The sequence below is a fragment of the Populus trichocarpa genome, chromosome 8 (assembly GCF_000002775.5).
Source record: "Populus trichocarpa isolate Nisqually-1 chromosome 8, P.trichocarpa_v4.1, whole genome shotgun sequence".
Lineage (NCBI taxonomy): Eukaryota > Viridiplantae > Streptophyta > Magnoliopsida > Malpighiales > Salicaceae > Populus > Populus trichocarpa.
The window spans coordinates 11,541,899-11,561,098 of record NC_037292.2 but is presented as its reverse complement, the minus strand read 5'-3'; the positions used below and the strand labels follow the sequence as shown (position 1 = coordinate 11,561,098).

The following is a 19,200-nucleotide window of genomic DNA, read 5'->3' as shown; positions in this document are numbered from 1 at the left end:
TGTGGCCTTTCTGCATATGAGATGCAACAAGTATAAAGAAAATGAATTTGTATTGAAATAAAAATGAAGAGAGCTGTATTTTTACATGGGAAATTTTGCATAAAAGATTATAACAGACTCTTAAGGCAACAACAGTTAAATGATGGACGGATCTTTGTATCTCTTGAAAATAGTTTCAATATCTGCAGTTAGTTCAGCTGGCAGAGGTCGCGGGGCTGTCATAATAGCATCGATATCTTCTTTTAGTTGCTCAAGAGAAGTTGAGCCAATGATTGAACTTGTCACAAATGGACGGTCTCGAACGAATCCAAGGGCAAGCTCAACTGGAGTTAGACCATGCTTCTTGGCCAATTCAATATACTGTACGGTTGCTTCCTGAGACGCAAGGAACATTGAGCACAAAAACAAACTAGCTGTGATAGATACAACTTGATGTTCAAAGCAATCAACTAAATGCAGTCAAAAAACAGATTCCAAAATAGTCATACATCTTAAATATACGATAACCTGCGAGAAATGTTCCTGCTCATGGATTTCTATATGTGTGTGTGTGTGTTTGATTGCCCTCTGACTTCTAGTGTATATGTGGAAGTACGACATTGTTCAGGATCTTTTTTACCAAGAGCACGAAAAATCTCAAAGAGCAATGTTTTTGTAAACTAGTCTAGTAAAACTAAAAATAAAACAAGATTGTAAAAGACAAAGTCCAACAATTCAACTAGTTCTCAACCCCTACACAGAGTGCCACTAATACTTTTTTCTGATTTTTCTGACAATAGAATTTAGACCACTTAGTTTCTCATAACAGAGATTGCTTCCGCCCTAACAACAGAGTCAACCGTGCTTTCTCTGCATTTGTATATCAATGAGTCCGAAACATGCTCAAAACTGTCCATTGCAATCTATAGAAACATTTAGATTATAGCATACCCTGGAGAGTGAATTTTTGTATCTTTCCATGTAGCCAGGGAAGAGGTTCAGCCTTCCTTTCTTTGCAGCCTCGGAGTTAACATCCAAATACTTCCCACTCAGCATGCCACTACCCAATGGAGAGTAAGCAAGCAAGCCAATGTTGTAATTTTTTGGGTGGCAGACTTCAAGGAGATCAACTGCAATAACCAAGGAGACATAATTACATTGGCCTTCAAACAAGCATCCAAACAAGTACAACTTGTCTATTGCTTTCTCCAAGTAAAACTTAGAATTAATTTATTAGTGGGGGGGAAAACTCCCAATTCTACCAACTTTATTAGTTTATTAAACAAGGGACAGAATAAACACAGCTTGACATGTATTAATTATTTATTAGAATGAAATCAAAGCCAAAAGCAAGGAATTAAAATTTTGAGAACAAATTCAAATTGTGAGGCATTGAACTTCAATCCCAGCATAGCAACATGACATTGTAGCCAGCTACTGAAACAAGATGTGCATATCAGGTTATCTGATAAACAATCAAATACTTTCAGTCTGGAAACATGAAACTTCCTCTTGTAATCACCTCCTCTAAACTATTTTTGCTGCTCAAAGCTCAGTTTGCATCCCAAGCATTATTGATGAAATTAGAAAAGCATTGGCCTCAACTGCAAAACCGTTAAAGGGTTTCTCTAGAAGCTTTAAAGGCATGAAGAAAATCTGGAAAAAAAGTACTACGAGAAACAATTGAGAAAAATTTACTTAACACAGATAGCAGATAAATGAGGCCAGCAGACATCGATGAGAACTGGTAACCAAGTTCTAGAGCTACAGAGGGCATGGTACTAGACATGTGAGGAAGAATTGGGTTCTATGTGTACAAAAATGCCTTGCCCAAGAAAGAGAATTAAGGTGACAAGTAGTTAGTGAAATAGAAAAGCTGGAGTGAGATAACAGGATCTTCTATTCTAAAATTTATGTTAGATGCAGCAATGAAAGTGGATTCTCACTCCAGCAGGTGTCAGATCAGAAAGGGCTTCATTTTGGATTTCCACCTGAAATTATATGAAGAACAGTAACCAATTACCTTCAAAACGACACCTAACTAGCAGACTATAGCTGTTTTGGATACTGATGATCTTTGGCAATCCTTCAACTTTGGCTGCATGAACAAACTCCATCACTCCATATGAAGTCTCATTTGAAACACCAATATAGCGTACCTAAATAATTTCAAAGGCATTCATATTCTCAAGCAGTTACTAAAATATTGATGTTAAATTCATGCAAGATAAAACAGGGATAAGTCATACAAAGACCTGCCTCCATGTGATTAAGCTAAGTGTTAAGATAGAAAACTCAGAGGTCAGAGCCATCTTCTCTCCCAGGCCAGTAGATTAGTGCTTATAACATGGATTGTTATTCATCAGCAGTGAGTCCTGGATGTTTAGGTGCAGTTTAGACTTTAGAAGACTGGTAGTAAGTGGGACTCTCTTCCTCTCTACCCATTTTGTTGTTGGTAAAACCCCAACACAAAGATCTTTATCTCCATTTCTGGATAGTGTCAATGACTTGTTTCGGAAGCATTTTACAGATTTTGGGGAGGCAAGCAGTGGAGGTGTGCTATGTCTCCACTTGTTTGGAGCATCAAGATGGAGCAGAAGTCCAGATTCTTTAAAAATTGCCTCACTTCACAACAATTTTTACAAGTTAGGAAGGATAGTTTTCTTAACTTCGTTGTGGGATGCTGCAGGATAGTTTTCTTCGAGGAGTCTCTTCAATTGATAATCAGTTTGAGTGATTTCTTTTATACTAGCTGAACATGTGATCTCTTCCCTTTCTATTATTTCAGAATGCAGTTCAAGATTTCTTTCATTTATAGTGTTCCTTGAATGTCTGGTGCACTCATCATTTATAAATTCACCGTATTACATCAAGAAAAGAGTATAAATTCACCATATTATCCAAAAAACAGTGCCATAATATATGTATTTAACACATAAGGGAGATACAAGTCGTTAAAAGTATAGCAACCAGTTACCTTTCCTTCATCAATCAGGTCTTGAAAGGCCTTCAGTTGCTCCACAAATGGCGAACTTGGTCTCCATTTTGAATAATCATACGAAAACTCACCAAACACTGGTACATAGCGATCAGGCCTGTATTGAAGATAAACCACAACTCATTTGATGAGAGTTTTCCTTTGGTATATAGCTTTTATTCTGAATGAAAACTGGCAAGTATAATAAGAAATTCCTTAGTGATATGACAGGACAAACAGTTGAGACATCAGGGAGGGAAAGTAAAGAGAGAAGAAAAAATTAGGAGGGTCAACTGTTTGTCCTGTTATAAAACTTTACAGCATAATGATCCCAACACAACAAAAAGGTTTCCAACAATATAGGAAAAATATGACTTTACACTTGGGATCATTAAGAATCTTGATCAAAGCCATTTTATACCTGATTTTTCCTTGATATTTAAATGCACCAGCTTTTGGTACTCTTCTACTTGTCCTTGGCATTTAAATGCACTAGCTCTTGGCCAAGCAAAAATGCTCATACTATGTCATGTTGCGGATCCTTTTAGATGGTACTCCTCTATGTGTCCTTGTTATTTAAATGCACCAGCTTTTGGCTTTTATTGCATTATGAATCTTTTGAAATAAAGAAACTATAACATAAGAGGATCAGTGACTCGGTTTCTGTAGGGACGCCCAGATCTTAATTTCTTTATTAAGACAAAGTACAACCTCTTCAGTGATATAAGCAGAGCAAAATCTGTTGCCATAAGTTCTCTTGATGTATTCATAGAAGATGTGATCATATAGGAGTACCATATCTGGTAGTTTCATACTATCATTAATCAGCAGCATATAGGAAGTTGAAATTTAAATGATTGACTAGCCAATATGATAAATATGTAACAAGTAACTAAAAACTAATGCCTACTCTGCCTAGAGAACCTAACTGGCTGTCCCAGTTCTATTGGGATTTCAATGCATGGTGTGTGAGACTCCAGGTAGCTGGAAACCAAAAATATTCCTGGTTCAGTAGTTAAGTATCCCACAATATATATCCTAGGACAGTTAAAGATCTTGTGAAAATGTAATCAGCATATGTTTATATTCTAAGCAAATTAATCATGTATTCTTAAATCAAAGTAATTGCAAATCTTCTTTTGGGGTCAAAACAACAAGTTCAATCATATAAATTACCTCCAGTCATAGGAAATCTGAACTTCAGATGCTAGGGAGTAAATCATTAAAACAAAAACAAAAAACACACAAAGTTACCAGTGGATTTGCAACAGGTCAATGTAATCAGTGCCAAGGCGCTTGAGGCTTTTCTCCACACTCTCTTTAATATTAGCAGCATCAACCCGCAAAACCTTAGCATTGCCACGAAGATAACTTAACCTCTCCGAATACCCACATACTTTTGTAGCCAAAATAACCTATGCATAATGAAAGATAACCATATATCATTGATCTGAAAGTACTAAGAAATTAGGTACTTAAGCTTGAGTCAACCAAGTGTTGACCAGGAAAGCTGTGTGGTGAAGAAAAAACTAAAGTTACTGATGATATTATCTTTACATTCGGTGATTAATCAAAGCCGGACATACAAATCCATGAATTTATCCACAGCTCCAGATTCTACCACCGCAAAAACAAAAATCACTCATTAATCAAAAGGAATCAAATTAACACAGGACATGATCACAAATCAAATTAGCAACTCTGGAGTAAATGTTCAGCATAAATTAAGACCATGGATCTGCTTCGAGCTTTTAACTGCAAATATTGTATCAACTTTATCCACCATTATCAGTTACCATTGACATTGAATGTAGCACACATAAAAACATGCACCATTAGAAGCCTAGACATATACTGAAAATTAACTGCTGCCACTAGCTAAGAAGTAAGCACGGCAATTCAAGCAAAGGATTAGGAAAGAATCACATGCTTTGATCAATTGAAGTACTTGATGAGATTGAAGAAACTGGAATTTGAAAGAACATTTAAAATCTTGATCAGGGGTGCCTATCGTGAACTCTAAAAAGGAAACATTGGCAAGTAATGTGTCTTAACAAAGTACCTTGTCTCGGGGTTGAGACTTCAACCAGTTACCAACATAGAGATCTGTTCTTCCTTGTGTCTCCTTCTTCACCGGAACAGGATACTGCAAGAAAAAATGTATGCATCTAGTTCAAATGATATATAAAACCATAAAAAAAAACAGATCAGATAACACTAAGCTCCAGAAACTAGAGACACGAAACTTCAAAACAAAGACCTTATAATCTTACATGCAGAAAAGGTTGAGTCTAGTGGCTTGCTAGAGATGCTCCTATTAAACTTTGAGTTTGTATCTGGCAAAGGCCGCTCTCATTTTAGTATTTGTTTTTACACTTGTAGGAGCATCCGTCTTTCAGAAAAAAAAAACATGAGAAATCTTTCAAGTAAAAGGAACTGCATGCAAAGAAGAATTGACAAAAAAAACTTTTATCCTTGGCACTTGATGATTCATTAAAATACTATGTATCGCCTTAACAAAACAAAGCCTTGAAATTGGATTAGAAAGAGAACAGCAATGTCTTTACTTTTCCCCTTTGTAACCACATCCACAATGAAAACTCATTTAAGATCTTTCCTAAAGGTTGAAGCTCATGATGTTGAGATCTGCAAAGTTTTTCGCACCTAGGGAAAAATTCATATGGACATTTGTTATGTCTAATTTAGATGCACATGCGAATAGGATTTAGATGCCATCAAGACAATACCCATAAGTTTAAATGAAACATGATTATCATGCTTGCACATGGTCAAAGCGACATCCATCCAAGTTGTACAACAAAAGAAGAAATCTACTTTTCCAATCCAATCTCAAGGCTTCATATTGTAAGATGGACAACTTATTTTACTGAATTATCAAGTGCAAAGGATCAAAAATTGGATTTCATTTAGAGAGCCTGGTCAAGGTAAGTATGAACCTTATGATGAGTTTGTTTATTAAACTTGATCAAATGCATCCGGTATATTTATTATAAATTCCTCTTTGCTTGGAGTTTGTTTCACTTGGCAGATTTTACATACTTATTAAAGACAATTAGAAGATTTTGGTCTGCTGCCTCCACTGGACTAAATCTTTTGTGCATATTGAGAGTCTGAGGTCAAATTCAGAAGTATAACTCCACTAATTTTGAAACATCACTAACGCCATATACCATTGAAAAGGTATGTCTAAATTCCAGTGCTTCAAACAAGTGCACTCATCATAGTTTTCTAGAGGATTTATGAGTAGTTTCCTATCAAGTTGTCAAAGCTTATTACACAATCTGAGAAGACTATTTTAAATTGTCTTCTACAGAATTCAGGGATTCTATTTTTCTACTGGATTTATCACGATTACAAAGCCTTCCTTCTATTTGTTTCAGTTCCCTTAAAGCTAGTACTCTTAATCTTGACAAAAAGTTAAACTTTATCATACTTGAAAGGTTGTAACAACCTAGTTTACATAAACTAAGATCTATCACTAGTAGAGAGCAATCTTTGTGTTTGAAAGAAAAAAGATTAGCATGTTCATTTACTGATCAGAATGGAGGTATCCTCCGACTAAATTAAATATGTATGGAGCAATCTTTGTTTGCATTGAGTGGCATTTACCATTAGTGACATTGAGTTGACTTCCACTGCTCCCAGTTAAGTAGCATCCTGTGATTTCATCTTTTCAATCTCCTCTTTCTCTATTTCATATGCAGGCCTTAAAAACGAGTCCACATCAAACCTATTTCAATATTTCTTTCCCCATTATATGCAGTCAATTCTTAAATCTCGAAGATTCCATCAACTAAAAACACTAAGTGGTAGCACCTAGTTCTAGAACAATTCATTTACCAAAAGTGTCCAGAAGCCCCCATCTCTCTAAGAACTGATTTAATTTTAAATGGATGATGAATTACTTAAGAACCGGAAACTTAACTTTTCTTATACCAACAAATTACGAAAGGGGTACTTCACTTTTCTCTAAGAAAATGAGTATACAGAAGCACCTAATAATTAGATAAAGGAACTTCACTCTCTGAGCTATTTCTCTTCATGGGTAAAGCAAAGCTCAAATTCATCACACGGTTAGGCCCACTTCCCTTATAAGTGGGAATAAAGAAAGGGAGCCACGAAAATCCTGTCTTCCATAGTTTTATCCAAAAAAAAGAGAAACAAACAAACAAATTATTACGCAATACAAAAGATTACAAAGCAGAAATTTGTTGGAGAGACCCAGTCAAGAATGTCCATAAGTGCGAACGTAACAAAGTTAAGCAAAGGACTTACTGCTTCTGCAGTGTCAAAAATATTGATTCCATGGTCAAATGAATAGCTAAGCATTTCATGAGCTTCTTTCTCTGTGTTCTGTTCCCCAAATGTCATCTGAAACAACATTGCAGGAAAAAAATGAAGAAACAGGCAAACTCATTTACCATTACTTCATTACAAACTTCAAACGAAAAAGAAAAACAAGATGTGGCCAGAAAACAAATGTTCTTACAGTTCCCATAGTGATTTCGCTGATTTCAAGATCAGAGTCTCCAAGTTTCCTGTACTGTAAGGCGTTGGTATTCTTCTTCTCTGCGAGCGTAGCAGTGATGGGTGGTCTAAGCCTTGTTTTACCATTCGGTGCATGGAGAGTGCTTTTGTAGAGAAATGCAGGGATTGTTGAGAAGGTGCTGGAGGAGAAAGCCATTATTTCTTTCTCCAAGAAAATAAGTGGCGCTTCTTTTGCCTTGTCGCTCCTTCCCTTATCAACGCCTTATTCTGGGATGCTGTAGATTTTTATGCTTGGGATAACCTCTTATTAGTCCCCAACAAATATACCAATTTTTATTTAGGTCTCTAGCTTGTTTTTACATCAATTTGGCCCTTAAGTATCATAAATTCCCAATAAGTTCTCCATCCAAATCCATCAATGTTTCTCATCTAATCTGCGCAATTTATGCAATAAAAATTCGTGATTTTTAATCAAAATTAGTAAAACTTTATGTCAAATGTTTGCAATAATTTTATACATAAGAACTTGATTGGATTATAAAGACCTAATTGATAAGAAAATAGGTTGGACCTAATTGAGAAATAGATAATAAAATAGGAACTAATATGAGGATACATCTTTATTTTTTTAACCCAAACATTTGGAACTATTTAACCATAGTTATAAAATATGGACTCGTTCACTCGACTAACTTGTAACTTGACTTTTTTAGGGTCTAGACTGATTTAGAACTCTAGGTTGGAGAGAAAAAAACCCGATGTAACCCAGTTAAAAACAGGATCGACATGCATTCTTGTTGACCCAGAGTAAAACACGATCAAAACTCAACCTCAACCTGTTAATTTATTTATATATATATATATAAGAAATTGTTTTGATTTTAAAAAAATTAGATTAATCGAGGTTATTCCTTCTTATTCATGACTTAAACTTTATCCTAAGTAAACCCGGTCTACTTTTAAAATTATGTTAATAGGAGAAAAGAAGATAAGGTTGTTTAAAAAGAAGAGAGCCACTCAGAGTTCGATTCCTAAAATTTCATTTATTTATTTATTTATTATTTTTTATATTAACGTCAATGTCCGGATCAGCTTGCACGCACTTCGATTAATCTCACAGGCCCTGAAGTTAACGACTATGTAAGCCTCCAGTGACCATCATTTTAGCAACCACAAGGAGAACAAATCCCTTGATTCCAAGCTCTTACCACTAGGACACCTACTAAATGGTTATTTTCATTTATTTAATTGTTGGAAAAATTACATAAAACGTAACTTGTCTCTGAAAAAATGCAGGAAAAAAAAGAAGAAATTTTTCTCATATATAGCATTATTCAATTTATATTACATAATCACCAATTAATTTGTAGTTCAACTGGCTCGCATGTTCCCTTCTCTTGATGTCTCATATTCGACATGTATAGCCAATGATCATCAAGTCCGAAATCACCCGTGAGGCCTAGAAGCACTTTGGTTCGATTCAGGAAATAAATGATCATCCTGTCTCGAGGAGGTAAATTGTCCTTGATCACAGGATGCTCGAGAAAATTTTTAATCCACGAAGTTAGCGCCGGAAATTGGAGTGGATCTACTATCTTCATGGACCCAACTTCTTCCCAAACTGGAAGCCAGTAAGACATCCATCCTAGAGCAATGTCCAAGTAGCCAATGCTCTCTCCTCCAAAGAATTGCTTCCCTTTTAGCTCTCCCTCTATCTTTTCTATGACGTCAACGGTTAGTTTTGCTGCCTTTTCCTTTTCCTCTCCTCGGGAGCACATTGCATTCCATGCAGCATGCAAAATCTTCAAAAAGAATAGGAAAGTTAAATGGCGTCATATATTCCAAGCTATAATAAATCGCACATCGAAGTCATGGAGATATAAATCATAAACTATATTAATTTTTTATTTTGTAATAAATGTAGTTATTTATTGCCCAATTCTGATCATGTCTAGTCCACATATATATCTGTGTGTGTGTTTGAGTTCGTTAACGTCAATCAAAATTATTATTTTCTTGCATAAATTAAGTGATCACGCACCCCTCCTATTAGCTCTAATATATTCAAATAATTTAATAAAAATTTCTAGATACTAATCTTAAAATCTTTTTTTTTTATTCGAGAAAACCTCACCTTCCGGGAAGCGCACTTTGTGGGTCTAAATAAGCGAGTAAAACCCTGGCTGTCCCAGGCTCTTACAAGAGGTGCACGCCCTAACTCGAATTCGAGATCTGCTGTGCAGATCTCAAATCCTTTGTCATCACGCCATACTCTCTGGACCTAATCTTAAAACCTGAGCTCAATATAAAACACATTTTTTTCAAACATTTATAACCCCTCAAGATTCCTAGCTCAAAAAAGAAAAGAAAAGGATGAGAGTATTTATGGGTATTTGGTAACGCAAACTCTTACAGAAGTTTTTTTTTATTAGATTAATTGGATGCTTAATTACATGGACGTGTCAAAGCACACGTTGCCAAACGAGAAACTCACATCATTTTTCTCACTTCACTTTTATTATTTTTAATTGAATTTTCTCGCAATAAAGTCCTAATATTACAAAAAGGAAAGAGAGAAAAAACTAAGTGAAATACTTACGTGCTCCACTTAAATTAAAAATCAAGCAATAAACAAAGTAAGAGAATGGTAAGCAATAATCACCCACCTTCTCTTCAGCAAATTTAGTCCAAAAGCGTATCATGGCTCTTTCGTGAGGATCTTGAGGCATCAGGGGACATTGTTTCCATGTTATGGGAGTGTTTGTAGCCTCCTGCAAGCGAGTTTTTTAAAATTTTAAATTTTTTAAATTAAAATAAAAATTATTTTTATGTTTTTAGATTGTTTTAATATATTAATATTAAAAATAATTTTAAAAAAATAAAAAAAAATAATTTTAATATATTTCTTAAAAAAAACACTTTAAACTGTTATGATTAGCATATTTTCAAACAGTCTTGAAGAATAACAAATGACTCAGCGATCACTTTCTGGCCATGAACAAACACTGGGACCTTTTTATGGACAGGGTTTAACTCTATGAGCTGAGAACTCTTGTTGAATATATCTTCTTCATTCTATGTACTCGTAATCAACACCCTTAAGTTTCAGAGCCCATGCTACCCTTCGCGCAAAGGGGCTAGCCCAGAACCCTAAAAGTTTTACCTGCTTGCCATCAGATTTTACTTAGTTGCTACCTCTTGGTTCCTCAGCTGCTTAGTTCTTTTATATATATATATATATATATATATATATATATATATATATATATATATATATATATATATATATGTAGAGTTGTAATATATAGTAGTTGTTATTAGTATTCGAATTTCAGGAAGCAAAGTCAGAGTAGATCGTAGTTGTTTTCTTTTTAACACCACCAAACGCGAGGGCCTAGAAATCAAAGGGGAGAAAAATATCGATAACTTTATTGGCTCAAGGGAAGATTCCGAGAGATTTGTGGTTTTCTTGGACCTTTCTTTCTTTCTTGTGTTTCTTCGTTTAGGTAGGCGTCCCGCCGAGCAACGACTATTCTATTCTACTCGTTCTCGGCATTTATTATATACGTGTGTGTGTGTACAACTGTCTTATTTATAGAGATAGTTTATGTGATGTATATTTGTCGTCTAATAAAATGAAGAAAAAAATGGATTAAGAAAATAACTTGGCATAATTAATTTAATTTGTCAAATAAGTGATTCAGTGGGAGGCAAATTTAATTAGCCAGCATGAACTCTCTAAGCCTCAAACTTACCCACTCAAGAATTATTAAGTAGTGTTTTATATTGTAATAATTGTTGTTTTTTAAAGTAAATTTTGCTTGGAAATATATGAAAATAATATTTTTTTAAAAAAATATTTTTAATATCAATTCATCAAAATAATTTAAAAATATATAAAAAATAATTTCAAATTAAAAAATTAAAATTTTATAAAACACGATTTTCACTCGTGACCTTTCATGATAGAGAATAGAGATAGAAGACACCCCAAACCCAAATCAAAGTCACTAGATAAACGCACTGGACAGCCTGACACGACGTGTCATCGATTTGAAACTATTGACGACAGGTCGTTTCTACGAATACAGCCATACAAGTCCAACAAATTAGTGCCTATCCATCGCCTGCAAAGAAAGCATACTGCTGAGAGCACCCTGTTTGTGAATTTCTGTTATAATACGACCTCGTTTTAGGTCTAAATCGTTTCCTGAAGAGTCCTAGAAGCTGGAAAGCGGGCTAGGGAGATAATGGCCATTGCCTTTCCCTAACAAAAATTATTAAAATTAAGGAAAAGGTGAGCTTATAGTCTTTACAAGTTGGAAAGAATAGCGTGCGTGCGTCTTGCAATGCCCTCGCAAATTGTACGGGAAAGGGGAGAGAAATGAAATCCTCGCATCGCTGGACGGACCATGTCTCGCAAGGCCATGTTAGGTTCATTTCGACTATCGAACGAGAAAACAACAATATTATTCAAATTCAAATACAATTGTATACCAAAGTCGGATTCCAACGCGGTGGTATTCGTTTCTCCGTCAACAATCCTATAAATGATCAAAATCATTTTTTATTTAGATTGATTTAAATAATTTAATTAATTTTGCTTTTTGAGTGAATGGTGTTTGGAATGAGATGTCCTTTATTTGTCACCACAGGCAACTGAATGCTGTTCTAGATGCTTCTTTCGAAGTACTTTTTAAGAAAACAACTACAACATGCCCTTTTTTATTAAATGTCTATTTGGTTTTGAAATTGCACTTGCCGTATAATCTTGGTTTTTCTATTAAAATGATACTTTCTATTAGAAAACACAGTTTATGTAATTTTTATGAGTGTTTTTAGAAACGCGATGTAAATTATATTATTTTTTAAATTTAAATTTTTTTTATTTAAAATAATATTTTTGTTTTTTAAAATTGTTTTTATATACTGATATTAAAAAAAAAAAAATTTAAAAATATTTTAATGCATTTCTAAGCAAAAATACTTTTAACCGCCACCGTTACCATAATCCTAAATACACGTGTGTGTAATAATAGTTGTTTTTTAAAGTATTTTTTGTTTGAAATTATATTTAATTTTTTTCTAAAAAATATTTTATATATCAATAAATTAAAAAAAATTATATATATATATCGCTAAAAAATTCTGTTTACTTTTGCGGTAACAGAGGAAGTGAAAATGAAAAGTTTCAGTAGCATGTGATGAGCTTTTCTAAGAAAAAAAAATTACTTTCCATTGAAAAATACAGTCCAACGTTGACGGAACCAATCATCCGTAAATAATTCACCCATGAATTTGCCTTGTAATAAATAAATAAATAAATATTGCTAAAAAATAAAAATAAAAATTGTCTCTATACTATCTTCCGAAATGAGAACATGATACCCTTAAGAAACATGTTTAGCAGATCTTACAAGGCAACCACCTTTTTTTATTTCCATCGACAACGAAATTATCCACTTTATATTACAATAATGGCGTCGGGGCCCACATTGAAGTGGCATTGCACTAAAAAAAAGGAGTTTTTACAGGACTCCAGCTTTAAGTCATCTCTTGGTAATCTTAGGACCCAAGATTGCTCCCAATAGGGCCACCAAGACTGCCGAAAGTTAAAGACTCACTCGACTAAGAAATTACATGCATTTTCCAAGTCCAATTTCTTGCCATCATCCCTACCAAAGCCATCTGTGTCTTGTTAATCTTTTTAGCATCCTTGATTGAGGAGCGGCATTTTGCAGCACAATAAATAGAGAAACTAGAGCAATATATAGGAAATACACAAGCCTCGCTCCATAAACACCAATGCACCTTACCGAATTTCTGTTTACCTGAGTGAAGCCTTCCTTACAAATCTCCTTCTGCTAGTAGGATCTCCTTTTTTCATAGCAGACCATAAGTGCACGTAGCTGAGGGATTTCAACACTCAATGTCCCGCTCAAGACTTGCAAAGAAGCTTCAACCAGCCAAGAAGGCATTGAAACGCTTCGCCAAGACGCTGCAATCAAAACTCCATGATCTCAACCTTTCTAAAGCAGTCAAGGTCATCAAAACCAACACCGATCGCCTCCTCGCTTATTGCTCTAGCCGTCTCTTTCTTCCCTTCAAGAAACGTTCCATAACAAAACCAAGAGGCCGCAGCCGCCAGTGTAACCATCGTTACAGCAATAAAACTCTGCTTCATAATACCTTACCGCCTATATACATAGACAACCTCTATGCCTCAGAACCAAGCTTGATGTCTGCCAGGCATTTCCACGCACATGCAGAAACAAGTAGTGGAGGTAAAGCTGTGACTGTTGAGAAAGTTGTCCCAAGAAAAGAAGACAAGGCAAGGAAGAAGAGCGTGTATAGCATTGAAGATGCATGGAGAGAAGTTGTCGCTAGATCACCGCAGCTGCGGCCAGTGGATGAGAGGGCTGAAGAATTTATATACAAATTTCGTGAAGAGATTAAGCTTCAAAAGGAGAAATCAATTCTTGAATACGAGGAGAGGTTGGCTAGGGGTGCCTAGAGAGTCATTTTATTCTTTATTTTTATGTTGGTATTTCATACTATTTCTCAAAACAAAGCGTGAAAGTGTGAATAGCAGGAAAATTTGATGGCGTGAACCAGATCTTAGACGTCTTAGGTACATATTCGAGGTAGATTCTTGTTTTCTTTCGTAATTGAAGACATGTTCTGCAGAATGGTGTGATTATGGATATGAAAATAGTTTGTGTGGGATTCATTATGCATCTTCTTTAAATTGTATGGTGTATTCAATTGGTTTGAGGTATAAAACTTTTGATTTTGAGATTGATTTCTAACAGATTGAAGATCTTATTGTATCATATTTTTCTCCTTTTTTCTTCTTTCTTAGACAACGATTCCCAGAGGCTGAGATAAGTGAAAGATTAGAAAACTAAATATACATATATGTATATGTGTATATATAAAGACATAGATCATTTATTTCTCATCTGTTTGGTTTCCAAAAGAATTTCGCAGCACATACTGCAAATGTGCAGCATTAACAGAGGGATTGGAACTATGAGTTTTGTTTGGCAAAATAGAATCTGCAGAAGAAGTCTTTCCAGTCCATTAATTGTTATGAGAATTGCATTGCGCTCCTTCATCTGCTTTGTTTGCAAGGAGAGGAATCAGAGAAATGTACAGTGCTATTTCATAAAAAAAAAGTAGCATCGTTCAGAGAACTTTCCAATCTGTTCAACTTAGAATGGAGGGAACTAACCAGTTGCGGGATTAAATTTTCAGCTTGCTTGGCTTCGGGGTTTTACATCTCTTGTATGCAGGACTTTTTCCTGCTTTGGTTGATTTTGGTCAAAGAAATTCTTTCATTCAAACTTCATTTTCTCAGGAATTCGATCGAGAGAGGAAGCAGGACATCACCCAAGCGATTCCAAAAACACTTTATGCGAATTCTTTGGTAGTTACAGGACACTTGATTTCTGTGTCTGGAGTCGCAGAATTCTGTCATCAAGGAGTGAGTAAAAAACTTATTTTAAGTACCTTCAGATAGTCATAATTTCTCTCTATTAAAGCCATTGCAGTTAAAACAAATGAAATATCGCCTGAAAGTTGCTTCCCGCAGACAAGGTACATGCACATACGGGAACGTCGTGTTGCTACATAGTCGCTGTCGTTAAATAGCCATTCTTGTTATATTAGTTATTCTGAGTTAAACTATCAGTCCCTAAAATATCTGAACCAATAGACCTGAAAAGAGAGCAGTTCATCGACACAAACTCTGCTACAGGAGCAATGCAGCAAAAACCTTTACTAGTGTTTATAAAATGGGTAGTTAAAAAGTTAAAATTTAGTCCAAAAAGCATCTAAACTTTTAGAAAAGAGATATTCCAGGCAAAATAACTTTTGAGCTTAAATTCATACGCGTGAATGTTAGTTTGTAAAATAATATTTTTTGTCATAAAAAAGTTTTTTTTCCAATTGAAATATACACTTGGGCCAACTTCTTGTTTGTCTAATTTAGCTCATGAATATTAATAATCTCTTCCTTGTTGATCTAGATAATTTTCTCAACTAAAAAAAATACAAATTTATAATTACTATGTTCATATTTAATTCTTGATCTATAGCAGTTAATCAAATGTTGATAATGTGGGAATTAATTCTTCGATTTTTTATCTTTCAAAATCCATTATAAAAAGGGGTGAATGAAAAGATTAAACAATGATTTTTTAGATTTTTACACACTCTTACTCACCTCATTTTAAGTGATTTTCTTTCTTTTTTTATGTTTTGATTTTTCTCCTAGAAATCTAGAGCTCATGCTCACTATGTTAAGAGATAATTGAGTCATTTTACTTTGGTTCAAATACCTTAATTTAAAAGTATATTTAAACCAAAATAGTGGTGTTAAAATCTTAAAAGACATAATCCAAACAACATAGTTGTACGAGCGATGATCAATAAAGCTTTAAAGACAAATAATTTTTATCTTTGACAACAACAAAAGTCTCAATACTTTAAAATGTTTCAATAAGTGAATATGTTTATTTGTTTTAATTTAAGTATACTTATTTGTATTATTAATATGCATGTTAAGACTTTGATTTTATATAATACAAGCTTGAATATATGTTCAGTATGGATATTAATTTTTTTTTATTATATCTATGTTGAAAACATTTTTATTTTGAGTTTTATTTTTATAATATTTTATAGATTTAAAAATGTATACTCTCGATTTCTCTTAAATATTTTTTTATACTATAAACTAAACTTTTTTACCCAGTGGTCTAATATATTTACATCTTTTAAAAATACAATTAGAGTTTGAAGCAATGCTCTGAATCTGAAGTTCGTTACCAACAATTCCAATTAAGCATTTCAAGATTGCAGCAACCAGCTGACAGACAAATCAAGCTTAAATTAATATTGTTGTTGTGGTTGCTTTTTAAATAATTTTTTGTGCTGAAATGCATGTCAATGATATTTTTTTATTTTTAAAAAATTATTTTTGACATCAGCACATCAAAACAATTTAAAACATACAAAACATATTAAATTTTAACAAAATTTTTTTAAATTTTTTTTTTAGAAACGTGCCTCGTTCTCAAACCGTGTCGCAGGAATAAAATTTGCTCCAAAGTAAAGCCTGATGCGTCTATTAGTGCAAAAAATCTTTCACCGGGTCATCGCGATGTATCCTTTTCATCCGATATGCCTCTATCTCCTCGACGGTGACCTGAAAATGGAATCAGAAAATTTACCAATATAGTCGAATGACAATAAATCCAGTGGTAAAATAATCATGGTAGAAGGTTAAAACATACCTCATCGTCTCATTTAACATTATATTTGCGCTTTCTTTCATCCTTCCCTTCCTTCCTTCTCTCATCCTCCTGCCAAAAACAAAATAAACAAGAGAGTAGAGAGATTATTCTGAATTTGATTAAATTTAAGAAAATGCTCCATGAGTTCAGTACTCAAAGGAACTTTTTCTATACGATATATAAAAAAACTTAGGAAGCTAAAATGCAATCTATACGAATTTATCTACGCACCTTCTTCTCAAGTGCATCTGTGACATGTTTCAGGTCAAGCACCAAGTCATCAAGTGCGTCAGTTCTCCATGTAGAAAGCCGTTTCTCCTCTGCTGGAGCAGGCGTCTCTGCAGTAATATCATAAATCAATACGAAAGGGAGAATTTGTAGTTAGCTAAATTGATCAATTTTGAACTTTCTAATTATTATAAGTCTGATTTTTTTTAAAATTATTAAAAATTTATATAATTATTAATTTTAAAACTCACAAAATTAATTGAAATACACGAAACTCATCCAAATACTCATATATATATATATATATATATATATATATATATATATATATATATATATATTAACAAAGAAACTAAATCATGTCGTGGTTTTCTTGTTCATTCAGACTCATGCAACTGTGGATTGTAACAGTTGCTTCAGCCCGCATATCTGTTTTTTTTCAGTTGTCGACGCATGCCTTTCTTTTCTTTTGCTTCTACATTGTTAATTAAATTGGTGGGCGAATGGGCATTAAATGTTGTTCTTTTTGCTGGCAGCCATGTCTTTGTTTTCTTTGATTTTGCATTGTTAATTAGATTGGTGGGCCAATGTGCATTAAATGTTGTCCTTTTTGCTGGCAGCCATGTCTTTGTTTTCTTTGGTTTTGCATTGTTAATTAAATTAGTGGGCCAATGTGCATTAAATTTCTATTTGCTGTCACAAAATGCATCCTACTTGCTGTCTTTATATTGGGAGGAGGGCTGTCTGGTTTCTGGTTTGCATGGGAAATATAATCACGTTGGTTAGAGATAAGATTTTACTTTTTGTGCAGCAATTATCCTTTATATTTCGTGTAACTAGAAACTGAAAATGCCCTGTTTTTTTTAGTTCACAACCAAATGCCTTTTCTTTTGCTTTGTCTATTTCCGGTCTGTGTGTTTCTTTACCTACCAGTTGTTGTCCTCTCATTTTATGTTTTCTCCATTGCCTCTGTTGCTGGTTGTTGCACCATCAGTTTAGGTTTTTTTTCCCCTCTTTCCATTGCCTCTCTTATTATTATTTTATCGTTTGTTTTCTTATGCATCCATAATTAATCTGTGTGGTCCCTTTGTTTTCAGCAAATTTGTTCAGCTGTTTTTAGCCTTCTTTTCGGTTGGGTTGCTGTGTGGCTACTTTATTCACCTTAAGGATTGCTTGGTTTACGCTACTGGTATGTGCATGTATTATTGGTCTATAAGATTAATGGTTGTGTTTTTTCTTCGTTTGTTGGACTGTGAAACCAGCTTCCCTTTTTTTCCATTTGCTTGCTAGGAGTTTGTATTCAAAATTGTATCTGCTGTATTTTCTTCCCTTTTGATGGTTGTTGAATTTGTGCTTTGGATTCCCATCTTTATTTATTTAGCCACTTTATGTTGCAATTTATATTTGTTCTTTTCATGGCTTGCCCTTTTGATTCCAGTCATTCATTTATTTGTCTTTACGCTGTCATCAAATATATAACATTTAGTCAAAAAATTTCATAATTGAAAAAAATGAAGGAGCTGATGGAGTCATTAGCATAATCCAACACTGTGTATTTCGTTAAAGCTGGCTTTCATAACTGAAAAAAATGCAGCAACAGATAACATTTAATCAACAATTTACAATTGTTTATTTACAAATACACAAAAATCGTTAGATGTCAACCTTGAATAAGTTTCTTAGTCCAAACCCTCTTCAAAACTGTTTTATATTAAAAGAATTGTTTAGCTAATAGAGAACTAAACAAATATACCTCATTGTTTCCACATCTCCACCCATGTACATCGATGCAGGTGGCTGAAAAGGTGAGTGTTAATTTTGTTAAGACATGATTATAATGGAAAGTGAACAATAGTATTTAATTAAAAATTAAAAATTAATATATTTAAATCAAAAAATATAAATTATTATAATTAATTAAGAAAAAAATATAAATTTTATATATCAATATTACAATTATCCCGTTTTCCTGTTAATGCATCTTGAATCCTTAAAATTCTTATTTTATTAACTCAAGAGCTTTTTCCTTGACCAAAATAATAACGTGACTATGAATATGTGTTGTTTAAGTTGTAGACTTGGACACAAATTTACACAAAGTCCCAATTGGGTAGGTAGCCCAAAAATGAAAGAAGAGGTTGGATGGATGTATACAAGCTTGCACTTCTTGGATTACTTTCGATTTTATAACGTGTGGGCATCTACTTT

The 19,200-nt window shown here is 33.9% G+C and overlaps 2 protein-coding genes and 1 pseudogene across 2 annotated transcripts; 1 reads left to right on the top strand and 2 right to left on the bottom strand.

The window, feature by feature from the left end:
• Positions 1-33: 33 nt before the first annotated feature.
• LOC7467537 (uncharacterized) lies at positions 34-7,732 on the bottom strand. The gene is made up of 8 exons (XM_006379838.3): positions 7,467-7,732; positions 7,253-7,348; positions 5,019-5,102; positions 4,211-4,371; positions 2,957-3,074; positions 2,003-2,138; positions 931-1,109; positions 34-375 (listed from the first exon to the last, which is right to left on the bottom strand). The coding sequence occupies exons 1-8, from the start codon at positions 7,659-7,661 to the stop codon at positions 136-138; spliced, it is 1,209 nt and encodes a 402-aa protein (XP_006379900.3). The 5' UTR covers positions 7,662-7,732; the 3' UTR covers positions 34-135.
• Positions 7,733-8,899: 1,167 nt separating this feature from the next.
• Positions 8,900-12,740, bottom strand: LOC18101607 (probable glutathione S-transferase; annotated as a pseudogene).
• Positions 12,741-12,978: 238 nt separating this feature from the next.
• LOC7473462 (uncharacterized) lies at positions 12,979-14,276 on the top strand. Its single transcript, XM_002312548.4, has one exon. The coding sequence runs from the start codon at positions 13,395-13,397 to the stop codon at positions 13,977-13,979; it is 585 nt and encodes a 194-aa protein (XP_002312584.1). The 5' UTR covers positions 12,979-13,394; the 3' UTR covers positions 13,980-14,276.
• The last annotated feature ends 4,924 nt before the right edge of the window (positions 14,277-19,200 follow it).